Genomic DNA, 15,702 nt, shown 5'->3' with positions numbered 1-15,702 from the left:
ACTGCCTGTGCCATCTCACCCTGTATTTTCCTGCAGAATGGGTCTTGCTGATACACCAGCAGACTTTCATCTCAGTTTAATCCATTTTTTGACTCCCACATGCAATTCTTTTTTACCTCCAGCAGTTACAAGCATCCATCAAACCAGGACATGGCCTTTGGGGACAGCTTTTTGTCCTGCAGGTTGGCTTCTGGGGCTTTCATCTTCTCTTAGTGCCTAGCAGTGAGGTAACCCAGGGAATTTAATCCTGTTTTTTTGTGTGTGAAATGTGAGTAAAATTCTCTTTTTCTTTCACAGCTGAAAAGCCTGATCCAAAAGATAAAAGGGAAGAGAGTGACATCTCATTAAAAATAGCTTCTGTTTTGCCTGGACTTCGTTATGCCTTACAGAAAGCCACCAATTCTCCAGGGGGGGACAAACTCAGCACCAACCTGTGTGTCAGACAGCACTTCCAGGAGTACACCAAGCTTCAGAATCCACAGCCCACATCTGGCCAAGCCAACAAAGTTCCCCATCCTTCTCTCCCCTCCCCAGCTGAGGAAGGATGTCCTGATGGCTTCCAAAACTGCTCAGTGCAATCCTTCTCCCAGCTGCAGCATTACCTCTCCAATCCCAGTAGCTTTACCCTGGAAATAGGATGTTTGACTGGGGCAGCTCAGCCTCCTTGTTACAATTCAGGGCCTGATTGCAAAGTGGGCTTTTCCTCAGCTCTTCCTCCCAAGGAAATTTCCTCCCAGAAGCCTCCTCCTTCCAAGACATCAGTGGGAATCCAAGTCAGACGCGGAAAGCCAAAGCATTCAGTGGTCCAGAGAGATGATGGCTCCACAAAAGACATCAACTCCTCCAGCAAGCTGTGGGTGCAGCAGAGCAGGAGGAAATCCACCCAAACTCTTGAGACCAGCACCAGGAAGAAATGGGAGCCCCTGAAGATGCAGATGCATCCCGTGGGGGACAGTGAGAGGAATGGGAAAGCAGCCAAGAAACAAATTAACATTGCTTTCTCTTTCCCTAAAAAGCCAGGGCTGACAGCCACTTCCAATGAGCCCATGCTGAAACTGGCCAATTTGCAGTTTCCCCACAGAAGGAAAAGAGGTAAGTGCTTGTCAGGGTTTAACACTGCCCTGGCAATTAAACTGAGTGACAGATGCTGTCTATTAATCTCTCTCTCCTTCCTGATAAAAAAAGGAGAGAGAATAAGGGAGAGAGACTGATGGGTTGGGAACTAAACTACACAGCTTTAATGGAACAGGAATGAGAAATAGGAAAAATGACTCAATCTCTACAAATCTACAGGAAAATTGGTCCCAGGTTCCTCCCCCCTTTCCCCCAAGAACTCTCCCATCCCCACTGAGGCTGCAGGGCAGCCCTGGGACAGTCCAGGCTGGAATCCTGGGGTCAGGAGCAGTTGGGAGCTGGAGGCAGGAACACACAGATTCAGGCTGGGATGGATCAGGAGCAGAGGCAGAGGAAGGGATGGAATCCTCCCAGGATGCTGAAGCAAAGAGGGAGAGGGGAAGAAGGGGAAGCAGGAAGGGGTTTGAGCCTGGGGATCCCTCCAATTTCTCCTGAGGATGAGGTGTATGGGATGGAATCCTCTGTTTGGTCAATTCTGGTCATTTCTCTTGTCTGTTCCTCCCCACAGGAGGGTTTCAGGTGGGACCTCTTGACTCCTTTTCTCCTTTTGGAGGGCCAAATGTTGCTCAGAGCTGAGCAGTGTCCTTGGCTCTGCAGCCCATTCTCCAGCAGTAACTCTAACCATGGAGTGGGATCAGTCCCAGCAGCAGACACTGCCTGAGAAACTTGCTGTGAATTTCAGCAAGTGCAGCTCCTGACAAGAGACTGAGCTGAAAGCAAAAGCACAAGACAGAAAATCCCCTTTCTCCTGGCCCAAACCAGGACATTGCTGAATAACTGGGACCCACTTCCCAGAGGCCCAGAACTGGAAGGGACCTCTGGAGATGATGTTGTCCATCATCCAGATCAACACCACCAACTCCCTCCCTACTTCCTCAGGGTATCCAGACAGGAGTCTGAGGGAACACAAGCAGTTTTGTCCCCTCACTGTCTTCCTAGATGCCCAAAGCAAGCAGACACCTCCTGAGAGCACCCAAATTGCTTTATGGTGATGTCTCCACAGTTTCTCTTTCAACTTGGGAAGGAGCCCAGTGCTATGACAAGGGATTTCAGTCAGGATCCCACTGGTCCATTCCTGTCTCTCCCTGCCAAGGATGGGCTGAGTCTTTTGAGCCACCTTGAGTGTCTACCCCAACCCTAACCCCAGAGACACTCAGGGTCTCTCTAACATAAGGTGAATCTCATCCTTGGTGATGAAGAGGAGCCAAAACCACCCCAAAAGTGCATCCATGCAGAGCAGAGGTAGGAGCAGCTGGCATGGTGTCTGTTCACCATGGGCTGGAGTCACCTCTGATTCACAAGCTCTGTACTGGGTCACATTGCCTGAGGGATGGGGCTGGTGGAGCTGGGAGAGGTTCTTGCATGCTTCTTGGAGAGGTAAAAATGTACCCTGAAGGCACAAGTGTGCCAGGCAGGTTGGAGTGACTGATCCCCAGAGAACTCTAGGTCAGGAGAGCAGGATTTTAATCAGCTTAAAGTGTGATGCTTCATTTTTAATAACAGCTGACTGAGGATTTGCATCACTACCAAACCCATCTGTGAGGTCAGATGCATGAATCAAGTCCCTAAAGACTGCTCTGCTGCCAGTCACACCTAGAGCAGTTCTTCAGCATTCCTTAATGGGACATTTTACAATATCCAGGATGGCTGCATGGATGGCCAGATGGAGAGCAGTGACAAGGGGTGACCCTCAGGGCTCTGTCCTGGGAACAGCAGTGTTTAAAATCATCATGAGTGATACAGACAGTGGGGTTGGGTGAAACCTCAGCCCTTCTGCAGATGACATCAGGCTGAAGGGTGGAGAACAAATGTTGGGAGGGGAGGATGTCACCCAGAGGGACCTGGGCAAGCTGGAGAAGTGGAACAAAATGAACCTCATGAAGTTTAACAAGGCCAAGTGCAAGGTTCTGCCCAGGGGTGGGGGCAGAAATCTGGGTGGAGAATGGCTGGAGAGCAGCCCTGAGGAGAAGGACTTGGGGGTGTGGGGTGAGGAGAAGCTCAACAGAGGCATCAAACCCCCCATGTCCTGGGCTGCATCCCCAGCAGTGTGAGCAGCAGGGCCAGGGAGGGGATTGTCCCCCTCTGCTCCACTCTGGGGAGCCCCCCCTGGGGTAAAGCTGTGTCCAGCTCTGGGGTCCCCAGCAGCAGAAGGACACGGAGCTGTTGGAACCAGTGCAGAGGAGGCCCTGGAGCTGCTGGGAGGGCTGGAGCAGCTCTGCTCTGGAGCCAGGCTGAGAGAGTTGGGGGTGTTGAGGCTGGAGAAGAGAAGGCTGCAATGGGGAGACCTTAGAGCACCTTCCAGTGCCTGAAGGGGCTCCAGGAAAGCTGGGGAGGGACTTGGGACAAGGGCCTGGAGGGATGGGACCCCCCGAGGGGGAAGGGTTTCCATCTGGGAGAGGGGAGATGGAGAGGAGATCTTGGGCAGGGAGGGAGGGAGGGAGAACTTGTTTGGGGTGAGGGTGCTGAGCTTTAGAACCAGGTTGCCCAGGAAAAGAGTCTCTGCCCCATCCCTGGCAGTGTTCAAAGCCAGGTTGGATGGGGCTTGGAGCAATGTGGGAGGGAGGTGTCCCTGCCCATGGCAGGGGGGTTGGAATGAGCTGAGCTTTCAGTTCTCTTCCAAGCCAACCCATTCCAGGATTCTATTTCTTGGGGAGGGAGGGAGGGAGAAATTCTTTGGGGTGAGGGTGCTGAGCCCTTGGTTGCCCAGGTTGCCCCCAGAAGCTGTGGCTGCCCTATCCCTGGCAGTGTCTCAGGTCAGGTTGGATGGGGCTTGGAGCCCCCTGGGCTGGTGGGAGGTGTCCCTGCCCTTGCAGGGGGTTGGAACTGGATGAGCTGTAAGCTTCCTTCCAGCCCAAACTATTTTCTGGTCCACTTACTCCTTTTTAACCTGAATATGTCTCAAAGCAAAACAAATGCCCTCCCTTTACTTTGTGCCAGGTGCAGAAGTCCTGTCTGCAGAATTCGTGCACAAACCCCAATCTGAGCCTCTCCAGAAGGAAACTTCAGCTCCTGAGAATCCTGGCTTGGAAACAAAGAGATCAAAGGTCCTGAAGAGCCCAGACATGAAAAAGGTTCCTGTTGCTGACATCATCGTCAATCCAGTGAAAAGTAAGATGCTAAAAAGTGTGGCTAACAGCTCCTCCAAACCTCAAGCCAAAAAGCAAGCTGCAAGTGGTAAGAGCTCAGTTCCCTGGGGAAGCCTTTCCTTTAAAAGCTGATCCATCTAATATCCCAATCAGCTCCTGCCCAGATGGTTGGAACAGCAGCAGCTGAAGGACCTGAAGACATTTAGTGCTGAAGGTCTGGGTTGGGATCTGGGATGTTGCTGCCCCACAGCCTGCAGGCTCCCAGTGATGTCCTCGTGGTGTAAAACATGGTGGTGACCATAAAAATCACCATGAGAGGAGCTACAAACCACAGGGGTTGACACAGAATCATTAAGGCTGGGAAAGATCTCTTAAGGTCATCAACTCCCAACCCAACCCCACCACTAAACCATGTCCCAAAGTGCCACTTGGGTTTTTGATACTTCCAGGGATGGGGATTTCATGGAACCAAAAAATGTGAAGGGTTGGAAGGGAGCTCTGGAGATGCCCCAGTGCAACCCCCCTGCCCCAGCAGGATCCCCCAGGGCAGCCCACACAGGAACACAGCCAGGGGGGTTTGGAAAGGCTCCAGAGAAGGAGACTCCACAACCTCTCTGGGCAGCCTGGGCCAGGGCTCCCTCAGCCTCACCCTCAACAACTTTCTCCTCATGCTGAGCTGCAACTTCCTCTTTTCTCCCTTCAACCCAGTCTTCCTTGGCCTCTCCCTGGCCACCCCCAAAAAGAGATTGGCCCCTTCCTCTTGCCACCCACCCCTCAGCTACTGATGGACATTCAGCACATCCCCTCTCAGCCTTCTCTTCTCCAGCCTCAACAGCCCCAGGCCTCTCACTCTTTCTTCCCAGCACAGATGCTCAAGTCCCTTCCTCACCCTCCCACCTCTCCCTTGGCCTCTCTCCAGTAGATCCCAGTCTCTCCTCAACTGGGAAGCCCCAAACTGGAGCCAGGATTCCAGGGGTGCTCTCCCCAGGGCAGAGCAGAAGATTTCACCACTTCTCTGGGTGGCCAGTTCCCATTCCTGACCACTCTTTCATGAAAGAATTTCTTCCAAATATCCAATCTAAATCCTCACTTCTGAGTCCTTCCCTTAGCCACCAGTTTGCATCCCTGGATAGCTGCTGGGCCAAAAGTGTCTCAGGTCAGGTTGGATGGGGCTTGGAGCACTCTGGGCTGGTGGGAGGTGTCCCTGCCCATGCAGGGGGTTGGGACTGGATGAACTTTAAGGTCCCTTCCAACCCAAACCATTCCATGATTCTATAATTGTTTACAAGACTTTGAGTTTTAACTTTTGAGCTCTGAAACTTCCTTGGGACATGGCTGGAGCATTCTGACCTCTGCTTGTAGCCAGAATCTGCCTCCATTTTCAGTCCATTGCATTGCAAATGCAGTTGTTCTAAAAAGAAATTCTTTTTTCTTAGTCTTTTTGGGGTCATGTCTGCCTGACATGGAGCACTTCTCATCATCATGAGCATTACCTAAAGCCACCCCTCCTTGCCCTCATCCCATGGGGGATCCCAGAGAGGTTCTTGGCAGTGCTGTCACATGGGCAGAGCGTCAGATGGGTCCAGCTGAATGCCAGAAACTGCTAAAAAGGCAAAATCAGAGTGTTTAGCATTAAGAAATACTCAATTTCTGTTTCTCACAAGGCACTTCTCATAGAATCATGGAAAGGTTTGGGTTGGGAGAGCCCTTAAGGATCATCCAGTCCCAACCCCCTGCATGGGCAGGGACACCTCCCACCAGCCCAGGGTGCTCCAAGCCCCATCCAACCTGACCTGAGACACTGCCAGGGATGGGGCAGCCACAGCTTCTGGGGGCAACCTGGGCACCCAGGGGCTCAGCACCCTCACCCCAAAGAATTTCTCCCTCCCTCCCTCCCCAAGAAAGAGAATCCTGGAATGGGTTGGCTTGGAAGAGAACTGAAAGCTCAGCTCATTCCAACCCCCCTGCCATGGGCAGGGACACCTCCCTCCCAGATTGCTCCAAGCCCCATCCAACCTGGCTTTGAACACTGCCAGGGATGGGGCAGAGACTCTTTTCCTGGGCAACCTGGTTCTAAAGCTCAGCACCCTCACCCCGAACTATTTCTGCCCAGGAAATAGAATCATGGAATGATTTGGGTTGGAAGGGACCTCAAAGCTCATCCAGTCCCAACCCCCTGCATGGGCAGGGACACCTCCCAGGAGCCCAGGGTGCTCCCAGCCCCATCCAACCTGACCTGAGACACTGCCAGGGATGGGGCAGCCACAACTTCCTTGGACAACCTGGGCCAGGCTCTCCCCACCCTCAGAGGAAAAAAATTTTTCCCAATTTAATTTCTAAAAAAAAAATTCAATGTCCCACGTAGGACTGAAGCACAGATGTGGTTTATTAAAGTTTCACCTGAAGAGTTGGGGGGTTTTATGTGTTGTTTTTTTAACAGAAAGCCTTAACCTTGTTCAGTGACATCATCCTGGTTTTACTAAGATTTGCCTTGAGCCATGGGGAGAAATGTTTTTTTAAGGCAAAAAACTTCATGGACATTTTTTAATGTGTGCTCTGAGTGCCTTTGGGACCCACCAGGTTTCTGCCTGTGCTCTGAGGTCCAGCTCAGGGGAAGGTTCTCTTCTTGAGAGGGTGTTTAGGGGGAAGAGTGAGGGCAAGGTGGCTTTTCTATGGTTTTAGAGGGCTTTTTTGGGGGCTGGGGTGTGTTTTGTAGCTGTGGATTATTGAAAGGATTTATCTGAGAAAAACGGAAACACTCAAAACTCAACAAAAAATCAAAAAGGATTAAGGGAGCACCTGAGGTGTCCCTGCTTGGATTTCTCATGGCAAAACTACTCTGTGTAGAGGCCAAAAGTATTTTGGTTCACTCTGGATCCTCTGCCTTTTATTTTTGAGGCTAAAACCTCTTCCTGAAGTCCATTAGATACCAACTCTTGGAACTTTTTGTAGCAGCCGTGCAGGTGGTTTTGTAGTGTGATCACAGAGGTATTTTTGGGTTTTTTTAAATGAAAATTCCATGTTGGAGGAACACCTTTTTCCTGCCAAGCCATCTTTGAAGCCCTTCTGGAGTCCAGCTCATTTTTCTCTGCTTCATTTCATCTCCTTTTAGCTCAACCTCCTGGGAGGGGAGTTTGGACGAGATGATCACCAGAGGTCCCTTCCACTACATGATCTCCAAAGATCCCTTCCAACCTTTAACCTCCTGTGATTCTATGACTTATTCCTTGACATTTTTTGTGCTTTTTTTTTCCATACAGAGTGGAAGGAGCCATCCTTTGCCCTCCCAAGTGAAGTTTCTTCCCAACCCCACGGAGCAGATGGCCAAACCAGTGAGGTTTGCCCTCCCGGGGTCGCTTATCTCTGTTTCGATGTCAAGGGGAACAACTATGAATCCCATGCCCTGAACTTGCTGGCTGATCTGGCTCTGGGTTCTTGTATTCCATTTTTGATCCCTAGGGACAATGGGATGGTGGCCATGTCCCACAGCCCCTCCAATGACTCCGTGAAGGAGGAGCAGGGTCAGGGCAAACCCAAATCCTCACGCGCCGCTTCCGATCACGAATACCACAGGATGAGCAAGCTGGCAAAGGGAGTCACCTCTCTTGGCAAAGCATCACCCACCCAGAAGCTTCCTCCTGCTGATCAAATAGACTCCAACAACTTGGCCACCAAGGAGAAAAACCCTGGGATTTCCAGCAGGAAGACCAATGTGAGCACCAGCCCTACAAAACCTCCTGAGGTGCCTCCACGAGAGGTTCAAGAAGCTGCCGAGGTGAACAAGCACTCCTTCATTTCTGCTGAGCACTCCTATGCCTCACTCATGCCTGAGACCTCAAAGAAGAGCTTGTATCCCAGAGGTGCTCCCTACCATAGCCCAGCACCCTCCAGAAATGGGACAAGGAACAGCAGGGCAGGACCTCTTGTTGGGAAGGTCCTACCCTTCCGCCACCAGCAGGACAGTGCCCAGCACCAGCGGCCCTTCGAGGCTGTCACCATGAGGAACAGGAGAGGTTTGCTCTCCCCCAGGTTGAAAGAGGACTTCAGCAAGTCCCACACCATCAGCCTGTGTGGTGAGTCCCTGAAGGTGACCTGTAAGTGGGAGGCAGAGTATCTCTTCCATTTGGACAGCAGGTACACCAATGATGCCCTGGAGAAAACTGTCATCCGAGCGCTGCACGGGTGAGTCAAAAGCAACAGGGAGAGAAAGTCAAGGGAGGGGATTCTCCCCCTCTGCTCTGCTCTGCTGAGACCCCACCTGGAGCTCTGTGCCCAGTTGTGGAGTCCCCAACACCAGAAGGACACAGAGCTCCTGGAAGGTGTCCAGAGCAGAGCCACTCAAATGCTCAGAGGGCTGAGCACCTCCCTGGGAAGCCAGGCTGAGGGCTAGGGGTTGTTCAACCTGGAGAAGAGGAGGCTCCCAGGTGAGCTTAGAGCAACCTTCCAATATCTGAAGGGGCTCCAAGAAAGCTGGGGGAGGGCTTTGGACACGGGGGGGTAGGGAGAGGAGAAGGGAAATGGGTTAAAACTTGGAGAGAAAGGGGAGATTGAGGTTGGAGATGGGGAGGAAATTCTTGAATTTGAGGGTGGGGAGAGCCTGGCCCAGGTTGTCCAAGGAAGTTGTGGCTGCCCATCCCTGGCAGTGTCTCAGGTCAGGTTGGATGGGGCTTGGAGCACCCTGGGCTGGTGGGAGGTGTCCCTGCCCATGCAGGGGGTTGGAACTGGATGATCCTTCAGGTCTCTCCCAACCCAAACCATTCCACAATTCCATCATCTTCAAAGGAGGCAAATGCAGGAGGACCTGGATGTTTTAAATGCTCCAGATTTGTGAGGACATCACCTCAACAGCAAGACTGGGTTTGAGTTGGTCTCTAAAATGCACTCAACCCAGGAGGTAAAAAAAAAAACAATAGGAAATTTTTTTTCCTCCATGCCAAACAGTTGCAGCCCCGTGGCAGAACTCCCTTGTTCTGAGGGGGAGTTTGAAAGGAAGGATTTTGATTGAAGAACTGAGGCAGCAAAACTGTCAGCACACACTCATACCCAAATAGGATAGGGCTATGGACACGGGGGGTAGGAAGAGGACAAGGGAAATGGGTTAAAACTTGGAGAGAAAGGGGAGATTGAGGTTGGAGATGGGGAGGAAATTCTTGAATTTGAGGGTGGGGAGAGCCTGGCCCAGGTTGTCCAAGGAAGTTGTGGCTGCCCCATCCCTGGCAGTGTCTCAGGTCAGGTTGGATGGGGCTGGAGGTTCAGGTTGTAGTGGAACCAGGAGATGAGTTCCCTGGTGCTGATCAACCAGAGGGAGGTTGAAGATGTTTCAGGCTGTGTTTGCTTTTCCTGCCAGGCCCTGGGACCCTGATCTGCCTGATGATGTGGAAGAGATGAAGCTGATCCTTCACATGTGGGTAGCTCTCTTCTACAGCAAACCCAGCAAACTCCTGAGCAGCACAAGGAAGGTGGTGGAGCACAGCAACCCTGAGAAATTTGTCTCCATCAACACCACTGGGGACTGCCTTGAGTTCAGTGATGATGGTGAGGACTGGTTTGGGTTGGAGACGTGCCCTGCAGACTCTGGGTCAGACCCTGACCAGACTCCCAGCAGTTCTCTGGATTGCAGCACAAGACACCAGGGACCTTTCCAGCCAGAGGAGAGCCCTGCAGACTCTCAGACTGATGCTGATGGGACTCGTGGTGTTGTTGATAGTACTGTATCATCTTCTTCAGGGGAGCTACCCTGTGAGGAGGAGGAAGAGCCTTCCTCCACAAGCTGTCCTGAGAGCCTTTTGCTTGCTGAACGTGCTGCTGAGACCCTTCCTGTGGGAGCCAGGCAGCCAGGGGTGAATCCTGAAGAACACTTGCAGGATGTCTCAGCCATCACTATGGTAAGAATTTGGGGTTTAGGGGATTTGAATCTACCAACACCTTTTTTTTTCTTTTACACCCAGAATATTTTACATCTGAACTCCCCAATCCCTGAAGGGAACCTCCAGGAAGGCTGCAGAGGGACTTTCCAGAAGAGTGTCCAGTGCTAGGAGAAGGGGAAATGGTTTGAAAGTGCAGGAGAAGAGGTTCAGCCTGGATCTGAGGAAGAAGTTCTTCAGGAGGAGGGTGCTGAGACTCTGGAACAGATTGCCACAACAGAGAAGTTGTGGCTGCCCCCCTCCCTGGAGGTGTTCAAGGCCAGGTTGGATGAGGCTTGGAGCAACCTGGGCTGGATGAGAGGTGTCCCTGGGCATGGAGCTTGGAGGAGATGAGCTCTGAGCTCCCTTCCCACCTCACCCATTCTGGGATTCTGTGCAGAATCATTTTGTTGGCAAAGAGCTTTAAGTGTAACCATTTACCCAACTGCACCAAGTCCAGTGCTAAGCCACATCTCTCAGCACCACATCTACAGAGCTTTAAAACACCTTCAGGGATGGGGACTCCACCACTTCCCTGGGCAGCCAGGCCCAGGCTCTGACAACCCTTTCAGTGAAGAAAGCTCTTCCAATATCCAATCCAAACCTCCCCTGGCCACCTTGAGGCAATTCCCTCTTGTCCTATCACTTGTTCCTTGGGAGAAGAGAACAATCCCCCCTGGCTCCAACCTCATCTCAGGGAGTTGCAGAGAGTCAGAAGGTCTCCTCTCAACCTCCTTTGCTCCAAGCCCCATCCAACCTGACCTGAGACACTGCCAGGGATGGGGCAGCCACAGCTCCTGAGGGCAACCTGGGCAACCACGGGCTCAGCACTCTCACCCCAAAGAATTTCTCCCTCTCTCCCTTCCCAAGAAATAGAATCCTGGAATAGTTTGGGTTGGAAGAGAACTGAAAGCTCAGCTGATTCCAACCCCCCTGCCATGGGCAGGGACACCTCCCTCCCAGATTGCTCCAAGCCCCATCCAACCTGGCTTTGAACACTGCCAGGGATGGGGCAGAGACTCTTTTCCTGGGCAACCTGGTTCTAAAGCTCAGCACCTTCACCCCAAACAATTTCTCCCTCCCTGCCTTCCTCCCTGCCTGCCCAAGATCTCCTCTCCATCTCCCTCTTGCAGCTGGAAACCCTTCCCCCTCGCAGGGTCCATCCCTCCAGGCCCTTGTCCCAAGTCCCTCCCCAGCTTTCCTGGAGCCCCTTCAGGCACTGGAAGGTGCTCTAAGGTCTCCCCGGTGCAGCCTTCTCTTCTCCAGCCTCAACACCCCCAACTCTCTCAGCCTGGCTCCAGAGCAGAGCTGCTCCAGCCCTCCCAGCAGCTCCAGGGCCTCCTCTGCACTGGCTCCAACAGCTCCGTGTCCTTCTGCTGCTGGGGACCCCAGAGCTGGACACAGCTTTACCCCAGGGGGGTTCCCACCCAGAGCAGAGGAATTTTAACTTCTGAATTGTTCTTTTTCAGGAGGAGCCACCCAAGGAGGAACTTCCAGATGCTACCAATGACCCCAGTGCCACCTGCAAGCCCCAAGCTGCTCTGAGCAGGGAAAACACAACCCCAAATTCCAGCACAGTTCCCTGGAAAGATTCCCCAACTGGAAATGGAGAGCAGCAGGAGAGCAGATGGGCAGCAGGGTCAGGGGGTGGTCCTGGCCCCCCTGAGGACCTGGAGAGCATGGGAGATGCTGGAAACTGCACAGAGGTCAAGGATGGGTCCACCAGTGATTCCATGCCCTTGGAAGCACATCCCAAAAGTGAGAAGGCTGATGATGGGGAAGGGAAGGAGTCACCAGACCCATTTGGACATTCAGAAAAAGGGGAGGAAGAGTTGGAAAAGGGAGAAAAAGAGGATTCTGGGCATGGAAGTGAGGTCCTGGGGCCTTGTGGTTCAGTGTTTTCTGAAGGTGATGATGCCAACACTGAGCATGATCCCAGGGAGCATAAACCAGGGAATTGGGAATCTCCAAAGCATTTTGGTGTTCCTGGAGAGCAGAAGGACAATGTTTGGGCGCCCTCTGCAGGAAGTTGGACTCCTCCTGGGAGTGAAGCTGCTGGTGCAGCAGTTCTGGAGTCACCATGCAGCCAGGGACTGTCCCCAACCTTCTCCCCTGACTCCAGCTCTGTCTGCCTGACATCCCTGGATGGACTGACAGATCCTGGAGCTGCTCCAAAGGACCAGGAGGCCGTGGCAAGCATCCAATCTCCATCACAGAGTGACCTGGGAAGGAGCCTTTCCCAAAGGTCTGGAGGTGATGTTTGTGCTGACCTCACTTTTCTGAGCAGTGATGACCCAAACCAAAGAGGGGACAAAGGTTTGGTGGAAGAAGAGGGGAGCAGCCCTTCTACCAACCCCAGGGATGTGCTGGAAGAGTCCTCAGGGGGTGGCCAGGGCTTCATCTTTGACTTCACAGCCCTGGCAGATGACTCTGAAACTGAGGAGAGTGATGATTTGTGCCTTGTTCTAGAGGAGTCCCCCAGGAGTGACAGAATGAACGTGGAGAGGGTGGCTGTCACACCCCAGGAGAACCCAGAAACCTCTCTTGAACACCTCCTGGAATTAGAAGCCTCCTCCTGGGTGAGGGAGGAGCTCTCTGCCACAAAGGAACACCCCAAGAACACCCCCAGCTCCCCAAACAGCCCATCCCCACCTGCCCATGGGGACTCAGCTCCTAATTCTCCCCCCCAGCAGGATCTTCTCCCTCCTGGTGGTGACACAGACCCCCTCCCCAAATTGTCACAGCAAAGCAAGGTGGGGGCAGCCCTGTGCCACCATGGGAAGTCCTCCCAGCAAGGAACTGCTCCAGAATTGAGCCTGGGTGGCTCCTTGAAGCCCAAATGTGCAGAAAAAGTGGGAAAAGACCCAGGGTGGTGCCATGGAGAGGCAGCAGAGACCTCCCCCAGCAATGTCCTGGCACCAGGTGACCTCAGGTTGGTGCCACCTTCTCCACCTGGTCTCAGAACAAACTCAGCCCTTGGTCTGCACCTCAAAATCCTCTCTCCTGGTGTGAATCCAGCTCCAGAGGATTCCCCAGGATCCTGCCCCACCCCTGGGAGCCCAGGAGGGAGCCAGGAGAAGGAATTCCACCTTCCTGAAGATTTGGAAGAAGGAAGCAGTGTCCCTTTTCCCAGTCCTTTTCCAGCAGAGGACTTGGAGCTGGCTGGTGGCAAGCAAGAGGGATCTGAGGAGTTTGTTGGTCTGCACCACAGCTGCATGGAGGTGGGAGAGGAAGGAATCCCCCCTCTCCCCACCCCAATGACCCCATCAGACCCACCCAGGGGGTTCTCTGGAGAAATCCCAGAGCTTGGGGACACTGAGGACATTCCAGATGTTCTCCCAAGGGCAAAGCAGCTCCCTGGCAAAGACTCTGGTGATCTCTTGGAGTTTTTCTCCAGTGATTCAGAGGAGGAATATGTGGGGGGGACCTTGGGGGCTCTGCAGACAGCCAGAAGCTTCTCCACCATGGATGCTGGAGGTGCCAGGACTCTGTGTGACACCTCCTGCAGCAGCCTGGAGCAGCTGGAGGGGTGCAGTGAGCACTGGAGTTGTCCCTGGGCCATCAGCAGCCACATTCCCCCCTACATCAACATCAGGGACAGCCAGGGGGTCCTCAAGGACTACCACAACTTCCTGATCACCAGAAAAACCCAGGAAAAGATGGAAAAGCAGCTGGAGCCCTCAAAGAGCCACAGGAGGGGACAGTCTCATTTGTTCAGGTCACTGATGAGGACCTGGAAGGGGTTTGAAGAAATCACCCAGCACACCCTGGACATGGAGTGCCTCCGTTTCCACTATAAGCTAAAAGAAACCCTAAGGAGTGGGCAACCACCTCTTTCTACCTCCAAAAGCATCTTCCCAAAAGACTTCCCTCCCCAGGGGATGTCACCTGGGCGAGAAGACCCCACCCCACTGTCCCCAGGGAGCAGGAGCCCCTTGCAGGTGACAATCCTGCCCTCAGACACCTGGCTGAGCGGGCTCGGCTGGCAGGGACAAAGCAGCTGCTGTGGGGACCCCTATACCCCCTGGCAGGACACCACCCTCTGTGACAAGAGGAGCAGAACCAGACCCCAAAACCCCTCCCAGGGTCACTCAGATCCCTTCCACCTCAGCAAGCTCAGATACCCCAAGAAGCTGAAGGACTCGGGGGGGGACATCTCCCTCATCCTGGACGAGTGTGCTGAGCTCCACAGGGTGATGCTGAGCAGGGCTGAGGCTGAGCTTAAGAGGGGAAGGGTGGTCCCAACACACAGAAAGGTCACAGGGGAGGAGGGGACACGGGTGGCCCTCCCTGAGAAGGTGGCTGCCCTGGAGGAGATGATGGTGGAGCTGTGCAGGACGCTGAGGTTCCGCCTGCAAGGAGTGGCCAAGGAGGCCATGGGCCACTCTGGGATCTTCTTCTACCTGGTGGAGACAAGTGAGGAACCTTTCTTTGCAAGGGTGAAGGTAAGAGCTGGTCCTGCCTGGACTTTTCTTGGCAACAGTGAAGGGAAGAGCTGGGTCCTGCCTGGATGGCTCTGGGGTGGCCCTTAGGTGAGAGTTGAGGATGGTGGGACAAGGTGCTGGGTGAGGCAGGAGCCACCTCAGCTCCTCCCACCACCAGAAATTAGAATTATGGGGTTGTTTGGGTTGGAAAAGGTCTTTTAAGATCACTAAGTCCAACATTAACCCAGCCCTGCCAAGGCCACCCCACCCATGTCCTCATCCCCACATCCCAAGGGCTCTGAAACCCCTCCAGGGATGATGGGGACTCCAGCCCTGCCCTGGGCACCCTGGGCCAGGCCCTGACAACCCTTTCCAGAGAGAAATTTTTCCTCATATCCAATCTAAACCTCTCCTGGGCACAATTTGAAGCCATTTCTTCTTCTTCTTGTATCAGTTGAACATCCCCTGGGCCTAAAGAGCTTGGAGGTCATGCAGGAGAATCCCGAACTCCACCTCTCCCAGCTTGAGCTGGCATTAAAGGGTTGGAAACTCAGAGAGGGTGATAACACAGGAGGATTTTCTGCTCCAAAATAACACCAAAGAGGTGCTGTGCATGGGACAGTGAGGTGCTCAAGTTTCCTAGAAGGTTTTTTTACCAACAAAGGTCAATTTGCTGCTTCCTCCTCCTCTGGCTGGAGCACACCATGGTTTAGTGGTAGAGGAACACCTTGGGCTGCTCCCCCAGTCACCTTGGGGTTGATTTTCCTGCTTCTTCTTCCTCTCTCCAAACATCTGTGTGCCAGAAGTGTGGCACCAGTCTTGGAAAGATCATCTCCAACCATTTCTTTTCCAGACCTTGCTGAAGAAAGAAGGTTTTGTGGAGATGGAACCTCTGAGCTTCTGCCAAGCCAAACGCTCTGGCACTGAGAGGCTGCTCCTTGTCATCAGGAATGAGGACATTTCCTCCCACATCCACAATGTGAGGCTTGAGTCTGACCTTCTTTGGGCTTTTTAACAGTATTTTTCATGTCAGGATCTGTTTGAAAGGGGTTTTTAAAAATGTTTACAATTTAAAGAGCTTCAGATTTGAAAGTCTGAGAGGCCCGGGGGGTGTTAAGGCTGGAGAAGAGAAGGCTGAGAGGGGATGTGCTGAAT

General features: G+C 53.0%; 1 protein-coding gene across 3 annotated transcripts in view; it reads left to right on the top strand.

Moving 5' to 3' along the window:
- Window positions 1–15,702, top strand: part of TASOR2 (transcription activation suppressor family member 2) — a 61,040-nt gene that overhangs the window by 36,395 nt on the left and 8,943 nt on the right. Inside the window, exons 14-19 of one of the 3 annotated variants that reach the window (XM_030469514.1) lie at window positions 4,072–4,308; window positions 7,481–8,402; window positions 9,568–9,755; window positions 9,948–10,105; window positions 11,593–14,568; window positions 15,401–15,526. In XM_030469514.1, the coding sequence (XP_030325374.1) occupies window positions 4,072–4,308; window positions 7,481–8,402; window positions 9,568–9,755; window positions 9,948–10,105; window positions 11,593–14,568; window positions 15,401–15,526 (4,607 nt within the window). Of the gene's footprint in view, window positions 1–4,071; window positions 4,309–7,480; window positions 8,403–9,567; window positions 10,106–11,592; window positions 14,569–15,400; window positions 15,527–15,702 lie in introns of all 3 variants that reach the window. The other 2 variants (XM_030469513.1, XM_030469512.1) reach the window with 2 other exon arrangements.

This window comes from Calypte anna, chromosome 1 (assembly GCF_003957555.1).
Source record: "Calypte anna isolate BGI_N300 chromosome 1, bCalAnn1_v1.p, whole genome shotgun sequence".
In the NCBI taxonomy this organism is placed as follows: Eukaryota; Metazoa; Chordata; class Aves; order Apodiformes; family Trochilidae; genus Calypte; species Calypte anna.
Note: the sequence above shows the minus strand (reverse complement) of the source record. Positions and strands in the feature narration are given on the sequence as shown.